The sequence below is a fragment of the Mauremys reevesii genome, linkage group 8, assembly GCF_016161935.1.
Source record: "Mauremys reevesii isolate NIE-2019 linkage group 8, ASM1616193v1, whole genome shotgun sequence".
Lineage (NCBI taxonomy): Eukaryota > Metazoa > Chordata > Testudines > Geoemydidae > Mauremys > Mauremys reevesii.
Window position 1 is genome coordinate 64989335 of NC_052630.1, and position 22340 is coordinate 65011674.

The 22340-nt window shown below is 39.5% G+C and overlaps 1 protein-coding gene across 1 annotated transcript in view; it reads left to right on the forward strand.

The window, feature by feature from the left end:
- CRB1 (crumbs cell polarity complex component 1) overlaps positions 1–22340 on the forward strand; it is a 120862-nt gene that overhangs the window by 56175 nt on the left and 42347 nt on the right. The window contains exons 7-11 of the mRNA XM_039483413.1: positions 8460–9413; positions 13531–14084; positions 14461–14626; positions 18790–19696; positions 21459–21587. Coding sequence (XP_039339347.1) covers positions 8460–9413; positions 13531–14084; positions 14461–14626; positions 18790–19696; positions 21459–21587 — 2710 coding nt within the window. The remainder of the gene's footprint in view (positions 1–8459; positions 9414–13530; positions 14085–14460; positions 14627–18789; positions 19697–21458; positions 21588–22340) is intronic.

Genomic DNA, 22340 nt, shown 5'->3' on the forward strand with positions numbered 1-22340 from the left:
GCACTCTGCTTGATACTGACTGCCAACTAGACATAAGCCGTTGATCACTACCCATTGAGTCCAAAGATCTAGCCAGCTTTCTATCCACCTTACAGGCCATTCATCCAATCCATACTTTTTTAACTTGCTGGCAAGAATACTGTGGGAGACTGTATCAAAAGCTTTGCTGAAGTTAAGCTAAGTCATGTCCACTGCTTTCCCCATATCCACAGAGCCAGTTATCTCATCGTAGAAGGCAATCAGGTTCGTCAGACATGACTTGCCCTTGGTGAATCCATGTTAACTGTTCTTGATCACCTTCCTCTCCTCCAAGTGCTTCAAAATGGATTCTCCCTTTACATTAAGGTCCTCGCCAAATCCTACTCTTTTTTGCCACAAATTCATCTCCAAAAATCTTACCTGCTGTATCTCTGTCGCCACTAAAATGATTCTATTTTCTGTCTTGACTACTGCACTTCCTCTTCCTCCTCCCCAGCTTCCTCATAACTCATTCTCCCCCGCCCCGCCCCCTTTATCTGCCCTGTGCCCTCACTCTGACTATGTTCCTTTTAAAGTTCTACTCTGGAGTCCCATATTCTTTGAATTTCACTTCAGACTTCTCCTTGAGCTGGCTCCAGACCTCACTTCTTCCTACAGTCCATTCTACACCATGTGCAGAACCTCAGGCTGCTTTCTCAACTGCTCCTTTCAGGGCAGACTGTGGCATATAGACACTGACCCACACGGGGGCGGGGGGTGGCATAGGGACACACCAGTCCAGGGGAAACCGAAGAATGATTGTTCTTTAGTACACCAGAGCTGGAGGTTTGTCGTGTGGGGAGCCTGATGCAGCTGACTGAAGAGCTGGGGATCCTGAGACTAGTATTTTACCCCTCCACTTGTGTCCCCACTACTGTTGCTGCCCTCCTTCTCCCAGTTGGTCCTTTCTGGCTCATATCCAACTTGGGATCAAGGAGGGGGGAGACAGAAAGGCCACTGAACTGTCTCAGTAGTTGCCAATGTGTACCCCGGGAGCCAGGGGAGTAACTGGATGAGAATCTAGCTGAGCTATTGACAAGCATAACAGGGTGCTGTGGGCATGAGTGTTATGCCATCTCTGCTCTTAAAAGATGGCATTATTGAATATCTTCTACATACCGAACTGGAGATAAATGTACAAGTCAGTGAACTAGTAGCAATGTCTGGTGTCTGCAGCTATTTACAGACTGAACTATGTTCCTACTGGCTATCTCAAGAGGACCAGAGCAGAGAGAACATGAACATCACTTATCCATGGCTAGAACTGTTTAAAATAATCTGGAAATACAGACATGTCTGAAAATGAGAAAAATAAAATAAAATAAGCAAGGCAAACCCTCCCCCCCAAACAAACCTCAGTAAATGAGTATCAATATTAGCCATGTCCTCCAGAAGACGCCTTTTCATCCAACACATACAAACAGGCTAATGTGTATAGACACCCTGCCCCATAAAAGTGAAACACAAGTGGGACATAGGGGTGAATTGGCTGCCATTCAAGGAAGGCATGGCATTAGTAGCACTTGTTTCTCCTGTTTTTCTGATTAAGACACCAATCCTACAAGCAGATCCACATGGGCAGGCTCAGGGGAGCTGTTCAAGTGAATTCAGAGTGTAAGCCTACAGGCAAGCGGCAGCTGTGCCATTCTGTTCTTCTGTGAGAAGTCTTCATGCTAGTCTCAAGCCCAAGAGTTGCTAACCTCTGACCATGCTCTACATAGAATATTGAGAAAGGTATACTGATGCTTGGCAAAGCAATCTCATGAAAAAAGCCCAGCTGAAACGACTTAGAAGCTGATGCCGGTGGTTAAATAGGTTGGCTGTTTCCAATATTTGTAAAATAAAATAAACAGACCAGTCCTCACTACACAATCACCTACAGCAGGTATTTTTGTTTTCAAATGAAATCTATTTAAGGTGTTACCAAACATCTAACAAATGGAAAAAAATGTCCAAATGCTGTTGCACTCAAAAAGGTTTAATGATGTAAGAGATTAAGGCCTTTTTTCCCCTGCTTAAAAAAAAAATCCATGAAGGCTGAAAAGTTCAAACTAGTCTATGAAGTTTCAGCCCAGTGCAATTTAAAAAGGTTGAGTTACAGCATATTATACCAAACGTAGCACATTATGAATTCCATATTCCCTCAACAAGAGTGGCATATTTAATGAGTAAGCCAAGTCATTCAGCTCTGTTTCCATTTTATGTTTTTCCCAAGATTGTATTAGGCTAAAATGGACATTTCAACTGGAAAGAGGAAAAATAGCAGAATAATGAATTTGTAGGCAATAAAGCAATAACTAAGAAGTTACTAGGACTTTACAAAATTTGTATTCTATGTGAAAGATATCATATATACATTATCTCAATGTCAGCAAATGCTTATTATAATGCAGTTTTAAACAGGGTTTCAACTTTCCATGTGCATCAGCCCTGTCCTGTATTTTGTCTTTTGTACTATATGACTTTTTCCTGCTAAGACAGCAATACAAGATTTTCAAGGGCAAATCTCATTGCTGGTTGGATTAAGACCAGTATCCAGCAGAAGTTGTTTTTTTACATTTTAGAACTAAGAGAAAAAAAATCCTTTAATTCACCTCACCAGCTCTGTAGTGTTCATAGCAGTAAAATTTCCCTCCTGACCCCTGTGGCAACTGATTTACACCCTGAATCAGGAGATTTAATTACCATTATTTGAGGATGGTCAATTTTGCTTCCTTTCAGTCTCTCACTCATAAAAGTGCATTTCCTCCTTCCAGCAAAAAGTAATTATCTCTTTGCAATTATCAGCACAGATGTGGCAAAATTTGAATTTTCATGATTATTCAATAAGATTTGGAGCACTGAAGAATATATACCCAGCGAGATCATTCAGCTGGCCTCAGGATCAATGAGCCTCTTGAATAGAAGATGCTGTAGAGAGTGAAGGATTTTTTCTAACAGACTGTTCCAATACAACTGTTAAGATGGGTGGAGAAAGGATAATTACAGATTCTTCCCTGTCCACCCCCCAGAATACATATTTTTAAAGGGCACATTATCATTGAAGTTGCTGCAAGGTTTACTCTTATTTGCATTAGAGTTAGCTTCATTTACACTTTAGACACTGGTAATTATTCAGCTTTGTGAGAGAGAAGAACCCAAACCAAAACGCCATATCTGAACTCTTTGTAAGGCTCTGAGCCAAAACCCTCAGATCTGAGCACTCTTGAACTTGGAGTTTGAACCCCACATCTGAGCCTGCCCGAATTGCAGAGTGCTCAGATTTGGTTCATGATAGTGCTAGCTTCAAGCTGCAAACTGGAATCCAGATCTGTGGTTTTCTTTCAGGCCCATCTCCTTGTAGCAGTGCTGTACCCTCACATGGTTTAGAAATGTGTAGTTGAGAAACTTGAATTTTCTGGGTGTGGATAGCAGAGCTCCCTCCATTAATGGAGCAAGCAGAAATCTGACCAATGCGAAAAGCAGCTGCTCAGGCCTTCAGAAAAGATCCAATGCTGATTTTAGTTGACTGGTTGATTTTATTTGACTCCCCTTGCAAGCAGCTGAGATCCTGAGGTTCTCAAAATGTGAAACTTTTTACTTGTACATTGAGCCCATTTGTTAAAGAAATAATCCAGTGACAGTAACAAACTCCCAAGTGCCATTGTACCAGAGTGACTTTTCAGTAGAGAAATGCACTTTAGGCCTTGTAAAGTACCCAGATACCACAGCATGAGCACCAGATAAATGCTGATAATATTTTTTAGTCATAACACCAGTGTTTCCATAATTTTGTATAAGGTTTCCTGAGTTAGCTTTGAAAGAGTCTGAATTACACTGTTCGAAAGCATATGCATTTATTATATGCATGATCACACTATATACATAACTCTTTTCCAGCTGAAGGGGGTGGCTTAGTTATCTAAACATCAGGTTGCAAACATGCAGGTCCCATGGCACTCTGGATTCAAATGCTGGCAGGGTCAACTCAGCCCTTCAATCTGTCAAGGTAGAGCAACTGAGTTTCCTGTATATGGGAGTCTTTGAGATCATACAAGCGATATGTCCGAGACACAAGGCTCTGACAACCCTGATGTTGGGCGGGGGCACTCAAAGCCAGTCTGTGTGTCACTAGACGGGGAGCGGTGCATGTCCCAGGCACTCAAGGAATGTTCTGATTTAGTCTCAAATGGCAGGGCTCCTGTAGAACTATGACAACCTTTTAAAGGTACCCTCACCCCCAAGGAGCGTGACAGTGCACATTTGGATGGGGCGTTATAAGTTATAGCTTGAGAAAGAGTCCAAGTATACATGTCTATTGCGTAAGCAGCATAATGAGTCTTAAGTTAAGCCCTAATGATCTGACTTGGGGAAAATACACTGTCAGGCTACATCAGCAAACATAGTACATATGTGGAACAAGCTAATCCTGGAAAAGAAGCCTTCATTTCTAGAATTGTTTTAAAATTTACAGAAACTTATTTCATGGACCACATAAATATTGTAAGATCCATTTTACTACGGAAAAAAATGGTTGCAACTAGGATGCAGGCTTACGCTGTTATAATGACAGTATTTACAGGTACGGTAATTGGGGGTTTTTTTTGGTTGTTGTTGCTAAACTGTGTCTTGGCTCAGACCTCTCAGTGTTTTCTGGCAGTTAGACTGTACTGAACATGCAGTTTCTGGCCTGAATACCAACTTGCTACTTGCATAATATTTAGAATGCATTAAGAAATTGAGATGGGAGGGGATGGTAAACAAATTTCTAAACAAAGACACAAACAAATGTTTAATTGAGGTTGTAGGTTTAATTTTAATTATTTAATGGAGTGAAAAATTAATGGACACTTAGCAGAATTAAATTTGAATAATTGCTTTTGTCAATCAATTTCTATGGCAATCATTTGCTACTCTTTTTTAAACAAACAGCTTAATTTAAGATTTGAAAAATTTGGTGAGTAAACAGCTGTAATATCTTAATAGCACATTAAAAATGCATAGAAATTATCAGTTTTTTCAAGTACAAGATCAAATGGACACATTTCATCTAATTTTTTAAATAAAATGCATCATCTGAGATGGGAAAAAATAACATATGGTATATGAAGAGAAACATTTTTAAAGTATTCCTGATTTCAAATTGTATTATGAAATAAATTGTGTACAAAAGAAGGCTGGATAATTTTACTTTCAAAAGAATGTACAATGTATTTAGCTGAGCAGATGCTTATAACTACCAAAACAATTGGCACTGAAGTGACAATTACTATTCCTTCTTACCCTCCCGCGCTGCTAATTTTTGTTCTGTCTCACGGCCTACCCGTATGCAAACTATTTTTTATATGACAACTTATACACCAAACTGAAATTGGTGAACCACATAGGCAGTTCTATAAATATTGACTAATCCTTTTATCCTGAGTGACAGTGGTCCTTGCTTGCACAGCCAATTGGCAAATAACAAACAATATCAGCCAGTGCTTGTAAGGAGGTTTAATTATTCTTGAGAACTAAACAGGGATTTAATCTTCGGCTTTTCAGTGGGGCTTGCGTGTATGTTTTGCGTTGATCTTAATACAAACTAGAATATATACTGTTTGTTATTATTTTTGAAATCTCATTTAATACTGCTTAAGCAACAGCGATTCACATTCAGACATTGAAATTCTTATGAAATAGTGTTTCCTAAAATTGATCCTAATATGCAGGTTCTTTACATTCCAGGGTTTACTTTCTGTAGGCAAAGCAACACTGTAGTGTGGTTTCGTTCTTTGTCATACATCAACATTAGTAAATGTTCTACTTAATTTACAACGTGGAAATGTACATAATTTACAAACAAATGTTCTTCATTCATGGAATTATTTTCATTACTTTATTTTTGTACTGATGTGCATTTAAGACCTGATCCTCTGCTGCTTTGTACCTTCTGTAGTCATTGACTCCTACACAAAATAAGTACAAAGTGGGTATGATTGCTACTATTCTGACTTCACACCCACTTCCCACAGGTATGAATGAAAAAAAGTGGAGAATCAGCCCTTTTTTGTGACACCTTTATGAATGGCAGGAAGGATAAACTGGGAGGATAGACTCAATGATATATATGCAGAGCTCAGTTAGGTGAAATGGGGATACATAAGTACCTAGACAGACCATATGTTGTGCCATCCACTTTGCCAATTCACTCTATGAAAGGTGTAGTATGAAGTTCTGATCCATACATTGCTAAATGAATTCTGACGACTCTGAGGGTATACAGCTCTTGGCATACTTAAGCATCCAGCTGATCCTACCACTTCAATATTGCATACATTTTTAGCCCTGACACAAAAACCCAGTGACACCCAAATGGCTACAACAGCAGTGCATGATTGAGTTGTACATACTTCTGGACACTTCATTCCCTATGTTAAAGGCAGAAAAAGTAGGCTACATCAGGAAGATGATGTATTAAAACATCAGCTGAAGCATAACAGCTCAGTGGAACTTCACTTTTCATATATTCAAATGACTTCTAGTATAGCAAAAAGCAGGACAAGACTACAGCATATAGATTACTGTAAACTGGGTAAGGCAGATACTGTTCTGGCCCTCAGTCAATGAAGGTTTAGAAAGTGAACTTGACTTTAAGAAAGTCAGTCCCAATTATTCATATTTCTGTCAGGTGTCACTACACATTAATGTACAAATAGACATCTCATGATGGAATATATATATAAGGTAGCTGGGAAACAGAGAGACTACAGCAGTAATAGTCCATTGCCAAAACATAAGAGATAGTATTGGCTACATTTGATGATCTGAAGTTTCATCTGGAAACTTCACACCATAATTTGAGAATGATAAATGACAAGGGTCATTGCTAAGACAAGGGGCTAGTTATGACAATGATTGAGTAAAGTGGACAGACACTGAATTAGTATGGCTTCTATTCCAAGCTAATCAAAATAGTTTAACTCATTCCTATAATTTCCCTTGAAGGACATTCGTGTTTTGCTGTAGTAGGTCAATCTCTTTATAGGTTTGCTTGCAAAGACAGGTACAGTATATGATAGCAAGTTATCCTCGATGAAGGAAATAGTGTCTTATCATATGCTGTTAACTACACTACAGAGTTCTTACACAGTGCTGGAGAGCCAACATAGACCCATCTAAGCCAATTTAATTTCAGTGGGAGATATTTGGCTTTAAACATTATTTTGGTTAATTACTTCATAATGATCATGCTTTGTAATTATATTTTAACCAAAGAGCTCAAGACATTTCCTTTCCTTCTCTGGAATAAAAACTGGGGAGAGAAATGGAATCTCTGTGTTAAAATCCATGTGAGTTTTCAACCAAAAATCCCACTGGTATCTTCTGCAGGCCTCCATGGGAGTGTAAATGGATTTCCCCTCTCCATTGAATATGTACTGGTCACTCTTGAATGGTGTGGTTCCTGGCTGCTCTGCATGAGAAGGGAAATTGGGGGATCTAGGCCCCATTATTAAGTTTCAGATCTCTGTGAGATATGTGTTACTAGCATCAGAGTGAAGCTGTTGAAGGAAGGGAAAAGTCGCTCCCGAAACATGGTGAAGTGAGCACTGAATATCAGAACTTCAAATATGTATGTTCAAAGAGCCATCTGTTTGCAAGACTAATGGGTCACCCTGGAGAAAGCTGAATCTATAAAAGGAGGAATGGGGACATAATTATGGGAAAGCTTTTTTTCTATTTAAGGTATGTATATGCCCCCCATCTCAGCACTTCACAATTGTTAATGTATTTATTCTCACAACATCCCTGTGAGGCTGGGAAGTGCTAGCATTCTGTACCTTACAGATAAGGAACTGAGGCACAGAGAGACTAAGTGGTTTGCCTGGGGTCACACAGGATATTTATTGCAGAACTGGACTTAAACCAGGTTTCCTGCAGCCCAGGGTAGCGCTCTAACCACTGGACCATCCTTCCCCTCAATGGAATGAATGTAAATGAGAAAGAAGAACCTGCAGTCTCTTATCTATGTATTATTTTATTATTCATACATATTAATGAACAGTTCTTGGCTTTTACCATGTGATTAAAAAAAAAGTATTTTTTTAAAAGAATTGCCACTTTCATACTCACTCTGCCATGGAAAGCAATTTGTTTGATCACATCTTCATCTCAATTTCATTACACTGCCATTCAAGACAAATTTGTAGTTTTCTCTTTTCTTCATCAATTATTTACCACTAAGGAGAGCTTAGCACAAGGCCCTGACCCTGATTGGCACCACTATGCACTACTGCAGTACAAAATAATAACAGCATCTATTCTAATGGCTGTCAATCACTGGGGACCAACCATCCCTTGATAAACAGATCTCCCCTGTAATTAGAGTTCATTTTATTAAATATCTAAAACAGTTTGGGAAAAACTGGCCTGCACTTATCCAATCAAATCAAATAATTTTATTTATTTATTTATTTTTTTAGGTATTCACTGTGAAGAAGACATCAATGAATGTTACATGAACCCTTGCCAAAACGGTGGCACCTGTGAGAATTTTCCTGGAAATTACACTTGTCATTGTCCATTTGGAGAGAAGGAGGGGATTTCTTATGGTGGCAGGAACTGTACGGAGGTCCTCCTTGGCTGCAATGACCATCAATGCCAAAACAGTGGTTTATGTATCCCTCATTTAAAAAATGGCCACCATGGATCCAGCTGCATCTGCCCACCTGGGTATACTGGAACACACTGTGAACCAATAACCACCTTTTCTTTTGAGGGAAATGGTTTCCTTTGGGTGAACAGTGACATGACCACTGTACAGGGATCTTTCTATAACATAAACCTGAGGTTTCAGACTGTGCAACCTACAGCTTTTATATTTCACCGAGGGGAGAAAGATACGTTTGTCAAGTTGGAATTACTGAATGGCTACTTACACTTATTCATGCAAGTCAATAACCAGCCACAGGTTCTTTTGCATATTTCACATAATGTCAGTGATGGAGAATGGCATTCCGTGGAGGTAACCTTAGCAAGAGCTGTTACCCTTAATTTACTTGACAGCTCTTGTATAGAATCATGTGTCAATAAATCTACTACAGCAATAGATAGTGATCAACTGATGCTTGCATTTCAGAGCACATTTTTGGGTGGTTTACCAGTGGGAAACATGAGCAGTGACTCTCCACCTAACATCTATAATATGCATTCTACACCTTCATTTATAGGATGTCTTCAGGACATTGAAATAGACTTGAACGTTATTACCCCTGAGAACATATCAAGTGAAACATCTTTAAATGTCAAATCAGGCTGTACGAAACAGGACAGGTGTGAAAACCACCCTTGTCAAAATAGGGGACGCTGCATCAACTTGTGGCTGAGTTATCAATGTGACTGCTACAGGCCCTACACAGGGCCAAACTGTTCAACAGGTAAGATAATGCTTTTGGCATTAGTGTATTAAATGCCAGCTCAAAGCATAATCACAAAAAACAAATCTGTTTATATCAGTGATGAAACACAATGACCCTTAAGACCTCCCCTGCTTACTGTCAACTGATGAGAAAACACAAGAGGTTAGTAGTAGCACTTGTTCATTTTTTTTTAGAGTTCTCTCTGTAGGAAACCTACATTTCAATCAGGCAGAAAAGTCAAGGTAAATTGATGGGTTCTGCTCATCCAATTATTTATTTATTTATTTTTTACTTTTAATATGTCATTAAACTTGGGGAAACTCTGGTTTGCTGTAGGTTTGGCACCCAGTGACCTAAAGGCTATGTCTACACTATAAGCTAGGGGTCTGATTCCTCGCTCATGTATACATACTTGCACTAGCTCTCATCCAGCTAGAGTGAATATAAATAGCAGGGTAGCCGCGGTAACACTGGTATTAACAGTGGAGGCACAGCTGAGCCAGGCTGACTACAAACCTCCCTGAAACTGGGCTAGCTAGCCTGATGACAGCTAGAGTGAGTACATCCACGACAGGGGAAATGACACCACTAGCTTGTAATATAGATATAGCCTTAGGAGCTTAAGTCCTATTTTTAAAACTCACTTAGGTGCTTTACCCCCAGTCTCAATATCTGTATGTAAAGCAGTGCTCATGTTTTTGAGGGTAAATGAAGAATGAATAAAACATTGAACAGATGAAAAAAAATAGATATTAAAAAAAATCATATCTGAGCTTTCACCAGCAGATTAAGCCTGACAGTCAATAGCATCATTTTGCCAACCAACCTAGGGAGAATGAACGCTTGAGGATTGGTAAATTGGATCTTTAATTAGCTGGTTGAAGTCCAGCCCAGGGTAAGAGTTACCAATAGCTGTTACCATCTGAGAGCTGCCTGGTTGCCTGTGTGAAATGAGTCAATTTCCCACTGGACATGCACCCGTATCTCAAAAACCATTTAACTGGCATCCTTATGGGCAGAGTCAGCAGAGATGCCAAAACCTGAATGGGCCTGGAAATCGAATTACCCTTGCTTTCCTCCATGTTAGGATTGCCAGCCCTCCAGGATTGTCCTGGAGTCTCCAGGAATTAAAGATTAATCTTTAATTAAAGATTATGTCATGTGATGAAATCTCCAGGAATTCATCCAATCAAAGTTGGCAACCCTACTCCATGTGTTCCACCAAGTATGAGCTGAGGCAAACTGGAGGGATGATCTGAGGTCCCTGCATTGCTGTCTGCTATGCTCTACCTGCTATGTGGATAAACAGAGTGCGTCATTCTCCAGGGTTGTAAATATAGCACCTTTCAGGAACACTTTGAACTGGACCCTCCCCTCCTTTCTCAGTAAAAGCCTATTGAGCTCAGACTGGGAGTTTTGCCTGAGGAAAGTGTGCAGGATTTGGCCTTCTATTCACATACAAATGCCCCCCACCCCCATTACAAATGACTAACTTTCTACTAACACGTTAGTTTGGGGGTCAAGAAAAGACAGTTTATTTTTTAAATCAGGCAGTCTGGAAAAAATGAACAGCATCAGCAGTGCCCTGGCTAGATTCAAAGGGCCAGATCCTCAGCTGGTGCAAGCTGGCATAGCTGCATTGAAGGCAATGAAGCTACACAGATTTATCCCAGCTGAGGATTTGGTCCCATGGGGTTATTGATGTATTTCACCAGAAAGCTGCATCTTGAAATCCCTTTCAAAATGTTTAAATATTATATCATTTCATAGGCTGTATTTAATTGTTATCTATACCTTTTTTTAATGTAAAATGATAAAGCCTGAGAGGTAATTCTAACAGACTGCTTTGAACTCCAGCTGTAATTTATCCAAAGGTTTGAAAAGCAACTTTGGAGTATAGGACAACATCTGGTAAATATGTTTGCCTCTTTATATGAAGTGAAATGAAAACCATTCAGGGCCGAGAGAGGCTTATTCTTGCATTAGAACTGTTGAGAATGATTAAAAAGTATTTGGTATTTTTTTTTCTGCTGACCGCAATATTCCTTGCAAATCATACCATCATGCCACTTTGATACATGGATTTTAGATATATGCCGTACTTAAAACACTATGGCAGTGGGGAGGAGGGGACTTGTGGCTAGGGATAACATAAGAAATGTTGGTGTCCTTTTGAAGAAAAGTTGCTGCCAAGGATTTAATTGACATGAGGCAATATTTTCACTACATATACAAAATAACAAACAGATGTTGACTCATTTTGATCAGCATCCAGATGTAGTGACACAAGAAGTTAATATTGACCAAGGTGATGCTAACTGTCCCATCAAACCCAAGATCAGATTCAATATTTTTTTTGTGGCAAAGTAATAGAAAATTTCAAATACTCTATTACCTTTTTCTAAGACTCACTCTTCCTTCTAATATTGCAAGGCTCCTGTACTCCAGCTCCTAACTCCATTAGAAATGCTCACTTTTTTCACATGAAAAATGCTTAGTTCTCAAGGACTGCCTTCTAGAGAGGGTGCATTCTACAAAGCTCTCATGCCTCAAAACACCCATTCCAGCAAAAGGGAAGATTTATTTCTACATGTCATGGTTTTAACAAGCAGATAAAGAAAGAAACGTAGATAATCTCTTTCATAAAATTAAAATATTTCATACGTAGTTATTTATGAAATTGTCTATTCAGGAACAAGTCAGGGATTTATTCCCCTTACTAAATAATATTACTGTGGCACATACTAACACCATGGTTGTTAAAGGACTGTTAGGGTTTCCACAATCAATCCCCTATTTTCATTGGTTTTATAACCAAGTCATAAAAAAAGTAATGCTGCAGGCAGAAACTTGACATATGAGGTCCCAGTCCAGGAGTTTTACTGCACAAAAGAGGACTCTGACTGTTTAGTTACAGGACTGATTTCTTTGTTTAAACCAGGTTGACACTTTTTTAATGCATTTGACATACTAAAAGAAATAGCTCTTGAAAGTGTTTAGGCAGAAAGCCTATAATATGGAGAGCAAGATTTTGAAATTTAAAATGTAAAACGAGTAGAAATACTGTGGTTCAAAAAGCTGATGCACCAGAATAAGTAGTTTTCATTACAATGGTTTGGGAGACATTTTCTGTTTGTAATTAAAATCTTTGCTTCATTATGGAAAATAGAGACAGAGACAGAGAGAGAGAGGAGTTCTGGTTTAATCATCTTAACTGATAAAAACAAAATTTTAAAAAAGTGTCTTGAATTCTAGATCCTTTGCCTACCCCGGTGGCACAGCAGTGTCATGTGTTGTCAGAGACTGATCATATATAGAAATGACAGTTTGGGAGCCAGATTCAGTGATGGATATAGGCTGATGCAGATCAGCATAGGTGTAATCTGCCAAGGGAATAGAGGGTTATCACAGCTCCAGTGTGGATGGTGCTGTGTAGAAACTGAATAGAAAATAAGAGCATGTGCTAAATCAGCATATGCTATTATCATCCTCTTTGTTTAGAGACCTAGTCCTGATTTAAAATTGTCCATTTTCCTTGATGGGAATGTTTAGGGAATATATGTAGGGGAAACACCTGCCCTTTCTCAGGATAAATCCCTAATGGTACATAGGGGTCCACTTGGAATGGGAAGGTGTAAGTTACACTTCCCTATGCCAGCAGTAGTGCATATGGTCTTGGGGTGAAATCCTACCCCCGCTGAAATCAATCACAAAACTTCCATTAACTTCGATGGGGCTAGGATTGTACCCTGGGACTTTAGGGGATGGTAACAGCTAGGTTGGGCTCAAAATACACCCTTCTCATGACCAATACAAATAACTGTGCTGCAGTCTGCCCTAAGAAACCATTTGGATACACATCCTCACAAGATGTACAGAGGCTGCAAAAGGGAAAGAATGTGGGGTAATAATATACCCTACAGCACCAAAATAAAGCCTAACCCTGCCCCCATTGAAGCCAATGAGAATTTTGCCATTAAAGACACTCAGACCAGAATCAAATCCTTATTTTGTCCTTAAACATTTGCAGGTGCTTCTCTTTATCCGTGGTAGATGTTTCACCATTGTGCTGCCTCCATTAGTCTATAAGTCTTAAACTATTTTATTTTCTCTCTCTTTCCCCCCTCATTTCAAGAGTACATGCCAGGCCGATTTGGACGTGAGGACTCCTTGGGGTATGCTGCTTTTTCTGTTGATGGTAGTAGTCAGAACGAAAACATGACTATATCAATGTTTGTCCGAACACGGAAGTCTTCTGGCTTGTTACTAGCTGTGAGGAACAGTACATCTCTGTATATAAGGATCTGGTTGGAAGATGGGAAACTAGTCATGTTAGCCTCAAATTCCACCAAATTGTTCAGCACATGGACTGTGAGTGATGGAAATTTTTACTTAATATCATTAAAAATAGAGCCAAATAAGGCTGAATTGTTCCAGTCATCTCAACAGCTAGGCTACATTTCTACCCCAATATTAACAGTCCAAAGCGGGGATATTCTCTATATTGGAGGACTCCCAGACAAACAAGAAACTGATATAAATGGTGGATATTTTAAAGGCTGTATCCAAGATTTAAGACTGAATAATCAACAACTGGAATTCTTCCCCACTACCACATCACTGTATTCTGTCATCAACCGAACACTGATCAATGTGACCCATGGATGTACTGGTGACAATCTTTGCAAGGTAAGGATGCCATTTCTCAAATCATGTTTCCATGTTTAGAGCCAGGACTCCTCTTTTGACCCATTCATGTTCCCATGCAATATGTGATAGTAATGACATCTTAATTAAACATATAAACATGCTGGTAAGAGCAGATTTTGCTGAATAGTGCTGAAAATCGTGGGCATCAGCAGCAAAATATATGGGGGTTCTGAAAGGTGAGGCAAGGATAACCATTTACCAAACTTGCTATCCATGCATGGAACCTGTAAGGTTTTATAGCTTTCAATCCAAAGTAAACACAATTCTGTTCTCTGCCAAGCAATCCTGCCTTCCCTTGTGTGGGAATCCACTGCCACTTGCTAACACTTTGGTTGTCTCTACTCTTTCCATTTAGTCCAACCCTTGCCACAATGGTGGCATTTGCTATTCTATCTGGGATGACTTCACTTGCACATGCCCCCCAAACACAGCAGGGAAAGCATGCGAGGAAGTTAAGTGGTGTGAGCTCAGCCCTTGTCCTCATGAAGCACAGTGCCAGCTGGTACACCAAGGATTTGAATGTAGGTACATTTCTATCATTCCTGTGATCTTTGGGGAACTGAAACAACTTCAGATAATGTTGATTTTCATGAACTTTTCAATTAAATCAAGCATTCCAATTCTCATACGACCCAGATGAATTTTGTTTGTTAATAATAATGATGATGATAATAATAAATAATAGAATCTTGATCACTGCTATTAGAAATATTATGAATGGAATAATGGGATAGTAAAATTCAAGTTTCAGCCATCACCTGTGCCTGATCACAAATTAATATCCATTTAATCTTGGGCCTCTTTTTTTAAATTACCCTCCCATTTTGAAAGCAATGGAGTGAGGATTCCGATGATATTCCCTGCAGGGGCTTTACTCTTCAGTTAATCAATGCATCTACTTGGCATGTTTATAAAATAGACCACTTTGTTCCATCAGAGCACCACTGCAGTGAGATAAGAGGATTAATCTTAAGATGTTCTCCCTTCTCTGGAAAGACATGTCAGATGACATACTCCTGCACACTGCTTTATTCCATTTTCTTAAAGTGAAGCATCTTTAAAAGCTATCTTAAGCATCCTAACACCAGCAATGTATTTGAAAGATAGTCATTTCAACTGGTATCTTAATAAAGAGCATGAGAGTTCCAAGAAGCTTGTTCATTTGAAAATTAATGATCACTACTTATCATAAGAACATTAACCAATGTGTTGGATATCGCTGTTCTATTTCCCCTCTCTTGAAATCAAGCGGAATTTAAAAAGCACGCTAAGATTTTGTTATGGTGTTTTCCAAAAGGCATCCTTTTTTTCCAAAAAATACCCCCATGATGCTGTGAAGAAGGATTAATGTACACAAATTGCAATGGTATCAGTTAGAATACCTGACTCCTAGGAACAGAAGAGTTGGTCAGCAAAAGGTTTCTAGCATAGATGAAATGGAGCAACCTGCAAATAGATCCACATGATGCGGGTTGTTGTTGAGCCAGGAAAAAAGAGGTCAGTTAGAGTGAGTATTAAAACACATTTATATTTTAAAATACACAGTTATATTTATAACCTAAATCAACATATTACACATTATCTTTGATGATAAAATTCAAATAGGTGATATCTTATCAACTATTTTAGTGATTATAAGGAGTATAAACATACTGATGGGAAGTAATTGGACTGTTTCCTTTTGCTAAAATCAAGGCAATCTACATCTTTAGCAGTCTTTAACTTTGGATCTCAGTGCTCTTATATGTGGCAATGGTAGGGGGTTGTCATAATGGATGTTCATAAACTCCTGGGAGACAGATATGTTATGTGTCTTTATTATCTCTTTGTTTCCATGCATTCGTATCCAAACTTCTATGTAGACAGACATAATAATATGCCCCTAAACTCACAGACAACAGAACTTAATTGGTTTGTTGTTATTATTGTTTATTATTAGTATTGAGGTGTGTAACGAGGGCTTCCACTCACCGCTAGGGTGGCGCCTCCTTCTGGCCACTCTGGGGTTTAGTTCAAGAGGTCAACGCCCATCCCAGCGGTTGCACGCTGTCATTCCATCTCTCTCTCTGGTCTGCAGCCCCTCTTTTCCTCCAGGAACTGCAGCATCTTCTTTGTGACTCGGCCCTTTGGCTGGGTCACTCAGCATTCCGCCCTTCCGGGGTATAGTCCAAGTCTCTGTCATTCCCAGAGAGACCCACACAGTTTCCAGTTCACTGTCCATCAGTGCCACTTCCCCAGTGGCTAGTAGGGGAACCCTGGCCTGCTCTCTACTCCAGGTTCCAAGGTCTGTTCAATCCCCAACTTTGCTGCTTACTCCCTGGGCTGCTTCCTACTCTGGCACTACCCTCCCCTCTTTGGGGTTTGCCAGCCTCTCTACTCCCTCCTCCCACTGAGCAACTGTGAGCTACTTGTATCTACAGCCCCCAAACACACCTCCCCTCTGCCAGGGTGTGACTGCAGACTACCTCCCCGCAGCCTCCTTCTGCTATCAGCTCCCTGGCTTTATAGGAGCCCTGCCTGTTCCTGCACAGGTGAACTTCCCCTAATTAGGGCTTTCCACTCAGCCTTCAGCCTAATAAGCTAACGGGCCCTTCTGGCTTCCATTAATTCCTTCAGGGCAAGTGCGGGGTTGACACCTAGATGCCCCAATCAGCAACTGGGGTCGAGCTGTGATAGGTGCTATACACACATATAATAATTTCATATCCTGCCCCAAAAAACTTGCAATGTGGGTCTATGATGAGACACAAGGGTTAGGTACAATAAGCAGATGTGGGGGGGCACAAGGTAAGAGAGAGACAATTATGATCAGTGTCACAAACACAAGTAACAGCACACCAGCCACCTAGTCATTGCCAAGTGCTTAATAATGTCCACACAAGAGTGTTTTAAGATTTTGATTTAAAAAACCTTAGTTGGTTCTCTGAGAACTGAAGTAAATTTTGAAAATACAAACACTACAAACACTGATATTTCCTAGATGCCACAAATTATGCTGGGGAAACTGTTTCTATTCACTTTCCCATTTTATGAGGCACAGGAGTTGGTATGCCAAGAGACATAGTGGCACATCCATTGCCTTAGCATTTAGAGTATGCAGTCATAAGGCAATGTGATAATTCACGGCGCTTAGTGTCCATATCTCCATTCCCAAACTATTTCAAATAAACTGATTTTCTAGTATTTACTGTAAAGTGAAGGGCAGATTCTGTTCTTGTGAGGTTTCCCATTAATAATCCCTCATTGGTAATCCCAAGGATTACTGCGGACAAAATTTGCCGAGATTGGGAAAGAATGCCCACAGATATCCTAGTAATCTGCTTTATCTGACCACCAAACCCTAACACCAATACAGATTTGAACTGAAGCATGACTAGGAGACATTTCTTTCTCTCTCCCCTCCTGAAAAAGCCTGGAATGTACATTTAAAATCTATTGTCTTGTTTTAAATGTACATTTAAAATCAATAGTTGTATCTATTGAAATGGACAAAATGCCAATGAACAATGTCAAATATATATGTAAAGAGATAAGATTATCAGGCCCTAAAAATGGACATAATTCTGTTCACTAAACTTGACTCACAGCCCTACGCAGTTAGGACTATATTCCCCTCCAAGTTCCATCAGTGCAGCATCACTGAAGTCAGTGGAAATATGCCCGTGTGTAACTGAGGGAACGTCAACATCATGGGCCTGGATCTCCTTACATTAGTTTTACACTGGTTGTAACTCCACTGACTTTAATGGAATTATTCCTGATTTGTGACAGTGAATCAGGATCAAAAGTTGTTGTTTTATATAATCATAATCATACTAAATTGGTAAATCCCCCTAAAGAGACTATTTCACAAGGGAGAGAAATGGAAGTGGAAGGGTATTTTTTCTGCAGTTCTGGAGCTAATGGGTGTTTACAAAGTTTGTAAATTGAGGCAAGTACTGTATCATCAACACATGAACTAATTATTAGATATTGTTTGTAATTCCTACCATTGGCTAATACACCTATTTACCATCTTGGAAAAAACAGCACGTAAATTAACACCAGACACTATAGTTCTATTCAGCCTGAATTTGACAAACCTTTACAAAGTTATTTCCCCAGCTCAACAGCTGGTGTAAATCATCCTAGCTCCATTGATTTCAGTAGAATTATGCTGATTTTCACCAGTTGAGGATTGGGCCTTTGCTATTGTTTATTTGTTAAGTGTGGCACAAGACAAAGAAAGAGGGCTTGATTCTGATCTCGCATACATTTGTTTTACACTCGTGTATCTCTACTGTCTTCCATGGAGTTACTCCTGATTTGCACAGCCATACATGAGATCAGAATCAGGGTCACAGTTCCCAAAGAACGTGCAGCCTAAGAGACAGTGAGAGTTTAGACAAAAACACTTAAGATCCCCTCCCCCCCGGAGGTTTACAACATTTAGGGCTAGATCCTCAGCTGATGAAAATCAGCATAGCTCACTGACTTCAGTGGAGACAGGGATTGGCATCTGACTCTTATTTTTTAAAATGAGAAGCCAAGAGGTGTAATATTGACACTGGTTAGAATTTGCATGCTTCATGGAAAGCAGTAGAAAGAGGCAGGCAGCCTGGCACAGTGGAGTAGGGAAAACGTTGCACAGGTATCAATCTAAAATTGGCCTGCTTTCTCAATGGATATTATTATCTTTGCACAGGTGTTGCCAATGCAGTGTTTAGCGGCAGAAGCAGTGCAATATTTTACAGAACCAATGGGAAGATAAGGAGAGACCTCACCAATATTGTATTTGGCTTTCGGACTAGGGATGCTGATGTGATACTGCTGTATGCTGAGAAGGAGCCAGAGTTCATTACCATTAGCATTCAGAATACCAAGCTAGTGTTTCAGCTGCAAAGTGGCAACAGCTTTTATGTGCTGACCCTAGCTAGTTCACAGCCCGTGAATGATGGGAAATGGCACCAAGTGATTCTCTCTATGACAGAACCCTTATCCCAGTCATCTAGATGGCACATTGATATAGATGATAAAAAAGACACTGCAACTAGTACAGTCGCCACAGGAAGCCTCAACTTCCTAAGAGAAGAAATAGATATTTATGTTGCCGACAAAGCTTTTGACAATCTGGATGGCCTAAGGGGATGCATGAGCACTATAGAAATCAGCGGCATTTATCTCTCATACATTGAAAATTATGATGGTCACACTAAAAAACCTCAAGAAGAACAATTCCTCAAAATATCTGCAAATTCTGTTGTTACTGGCTGTTTGCAATTGGATGCCTGCAGCTCTGATCCCTGTATGCATGATGGGATATGTGAAGATTTATATAGTTACTATCGTTGTACGTGTTCCAAGGGATGGACTGGCAGGCAGTGTGAAACCAACATTGATGAATGCTTTTCAAACCCCTGCGTTCATGGAAACTGCTTGGATAGAATCGCATCCTACGAGTGCAGTTGTGACCCTGGTTATACTGGAGTAAACTGTGAAGAGGACCTAGACGACTGCCGTGGTCACCTGTGTGCAAATGGGGCAACTTGCATAGATGGAGTTAACACTTATTCCTGCCTGTGTGCTGGTAACTTCACTGGAAAATTTTGCAGGTATTATAAATAAGCAAGCTTCAGAAGCTAAAGAAATTCCTGCCATCAGAGCTCAGCTCTCAGATGTTTTTCAAGTTGTTTAAATTAAATTGAGAAACCCCTACATCAATCCTACATTAATATGTAGATCACAGTTACACAATGGGTCCTACAGCAGCATAGCCATGGCACAGTAGCTGTTCCATTGTAGTGCCACAGTGTAGACGCTTCCTACAGTGAAGAAAGGTTTTTTCTGTCACTGTAGGTACTCCACCTCCCTGAGTGGTGGTAACTAAGCCAAATCTACACCAGCAATTACGTAGGCATAGCTACAACACTCAGGAGTGGGAACTGTTCATACCTCTGAGCACCATAGTTATGTCAACCTAAATTTAAGTGTAGACCAACACTTAGGTTTTCCCTGCAGAATTATTACCCCACAGACATTCACATTTCAAAGGAATGTAGGGAAATTGTGCAGCTCTTGTATTCTGTTGGATCCCCAATATAATGAGTACATAGTGTTTTATTCGGGTAAATCCAAATAACACAGACTTTGCATTTGTCTTTGGGTAAAATTTTCAAAAGCTTCCAAGTGACTTAGGAACTTAAGTCCCAAAGTCAAAGGAACTTTGGCTCCTAATTCACATAGACACTTTGCAAAATTTCATTTTGTTTGTTTGCTGAAAAGGCTCTTTTAGTGTCTCTGGAAGCCATTTATGGGGCCAAAATAATAGGAAATTGCTTTTCTCACAGAACTTCCACCATCTGGAATTGAAATGTAATGAGGAGACAAGCAATGGCTTTATTTCAGCCCCATACATGGCTCTTTGAGATGACAGAAACTGACTGCAATGGGAGTTTTGCCTGAGTAAGGACTTGCAGGATTAGTCCAATAAACTTGAAGACAAATAAATTGTTCTTAATTGGTACAGACACTGGACCATAAGGAATTATAGTCCACTGTCTTCAATGGAGTTACACTGATTTACGCCAGCTGAGGATCTGGCCCTCTAATGCCATTTAAAACTTGAAAACAATATATTTTGAGCCATTACCAAATTTTGTTTTTGCATTTAACATTCTATGTCCTACACACAGATTCTTTCAGATAAACTGCTAAACTATATTGCTACCAAATAACTCCAAGACACTTACCTAAAGGAAGGATTTGGCCCATTGTTTGCCTCAGAGTGAATTATTAAATCGGTATTACTGGAGCTTGGGAAAGCCAGTTGAATTAATGTGAAATTAAGTTTTTGAGGTTCACTATTGCTTGGTATCACACTTCAGTTATTGCTTTCTTTCTTTTGTAGACATCCCCTTTAGTAACTGAATTTCACTCAGCAGAAAAGATAATAAGTATGCCAGATAGCACTTGTATAGATGCATTCAGGTCTGGAGCATTGCTCCCTGCAAGAAAACTGTGCAGACGTTAGAAGATGTCTGTCTACATGCATTGCATCCTCCTACAGATTCACAGCTGTGTGCTGATTTACAGCCAGATTGTGCCACCCTTATTCACAATGAATAGTACCTTACCCCAGGAGCCACTGAAGCTGATAGGCACATTTGTGAAGTAAAGTACAGCTTACTGTGAGCCAAATGCTATTAGAATCTGACCCTTATTAAAGCAATTCATCTGTAAAATAGAAAACCTAAACACATACAACTGAAACAGACTAGCATTTTAATATGGTGTTAAATAAATGAATGAGGGGAAATGAGATTTTACCTGAAACAAAAAGATATTAATTGCTGCTGTTGCCTCTTATTCATCTAGGCGCACCAGGCTACCTTTTTCTGTCTGTGGGAATGAGAAGAGAAATCTCACTTGTTACAACTATGGCAACTGTACTGAGCTCAAAGGCGAGTTGAGATGCATGTGCCTGCCAGGCTTTAGTGGAGAACGGTGAGACACTTCAGAACTTTATGTGCACTTTACCTCAACAGGTTATTGTGGGAGTATTGCATTGTCTTCTTAGAACATGAGATCCAGAATGGGCCCTTTTTGGATATCCAAAATTAGTGATTGAAATGGTACCTCACCTGCTGCAGACTTTCTGCAGCAATGAGACACAGCTCTGCCTATTTAAAATGAGCGAGAGTTAGAACTGGGCAAAATGTTTCTGATTCATGTTATTTGTGGGGGGGAGGGGGGGCGACAAAACAGTTTCAGGTCAACTGAAATTATTTTTGAATTCAGGTCAAATTTGCTAAATAGTTCAGCTGGAAATTTAAAATAAAAAGTTTGGAACAGTCTAAACATTTTGTTTTGTTATTGTTAAAATGAAACATTCCAATTTTTCATTTTGAAACAATGAACAATGTTTCATTTTGAAATTTGCCTAAATCTAATTTTTTATGAAGTGTTAAAAAACTCAAAAAAGAAACAAACTGTCTTGGGTTGAACAAAAGAGTGTGGTTGAACCAAAACAATTTTTTTTCAATATTTTGATTCAGCCAGCGAATCAAAAATCAATTATTTGCCCAGCTTAATCCTCTCTTTGCTAAATATGACTTCTAGGGTTTAACAGCATGACAATTTGATTTCTACAAAAGTCAATAGTCAATAGGTCAAATTCATCCCTAGTGTAACTCCAATTAGGGATGACTTTGACCCAAGATGCTTTTTTTCTTAAATAACATTATACTGATTACATCT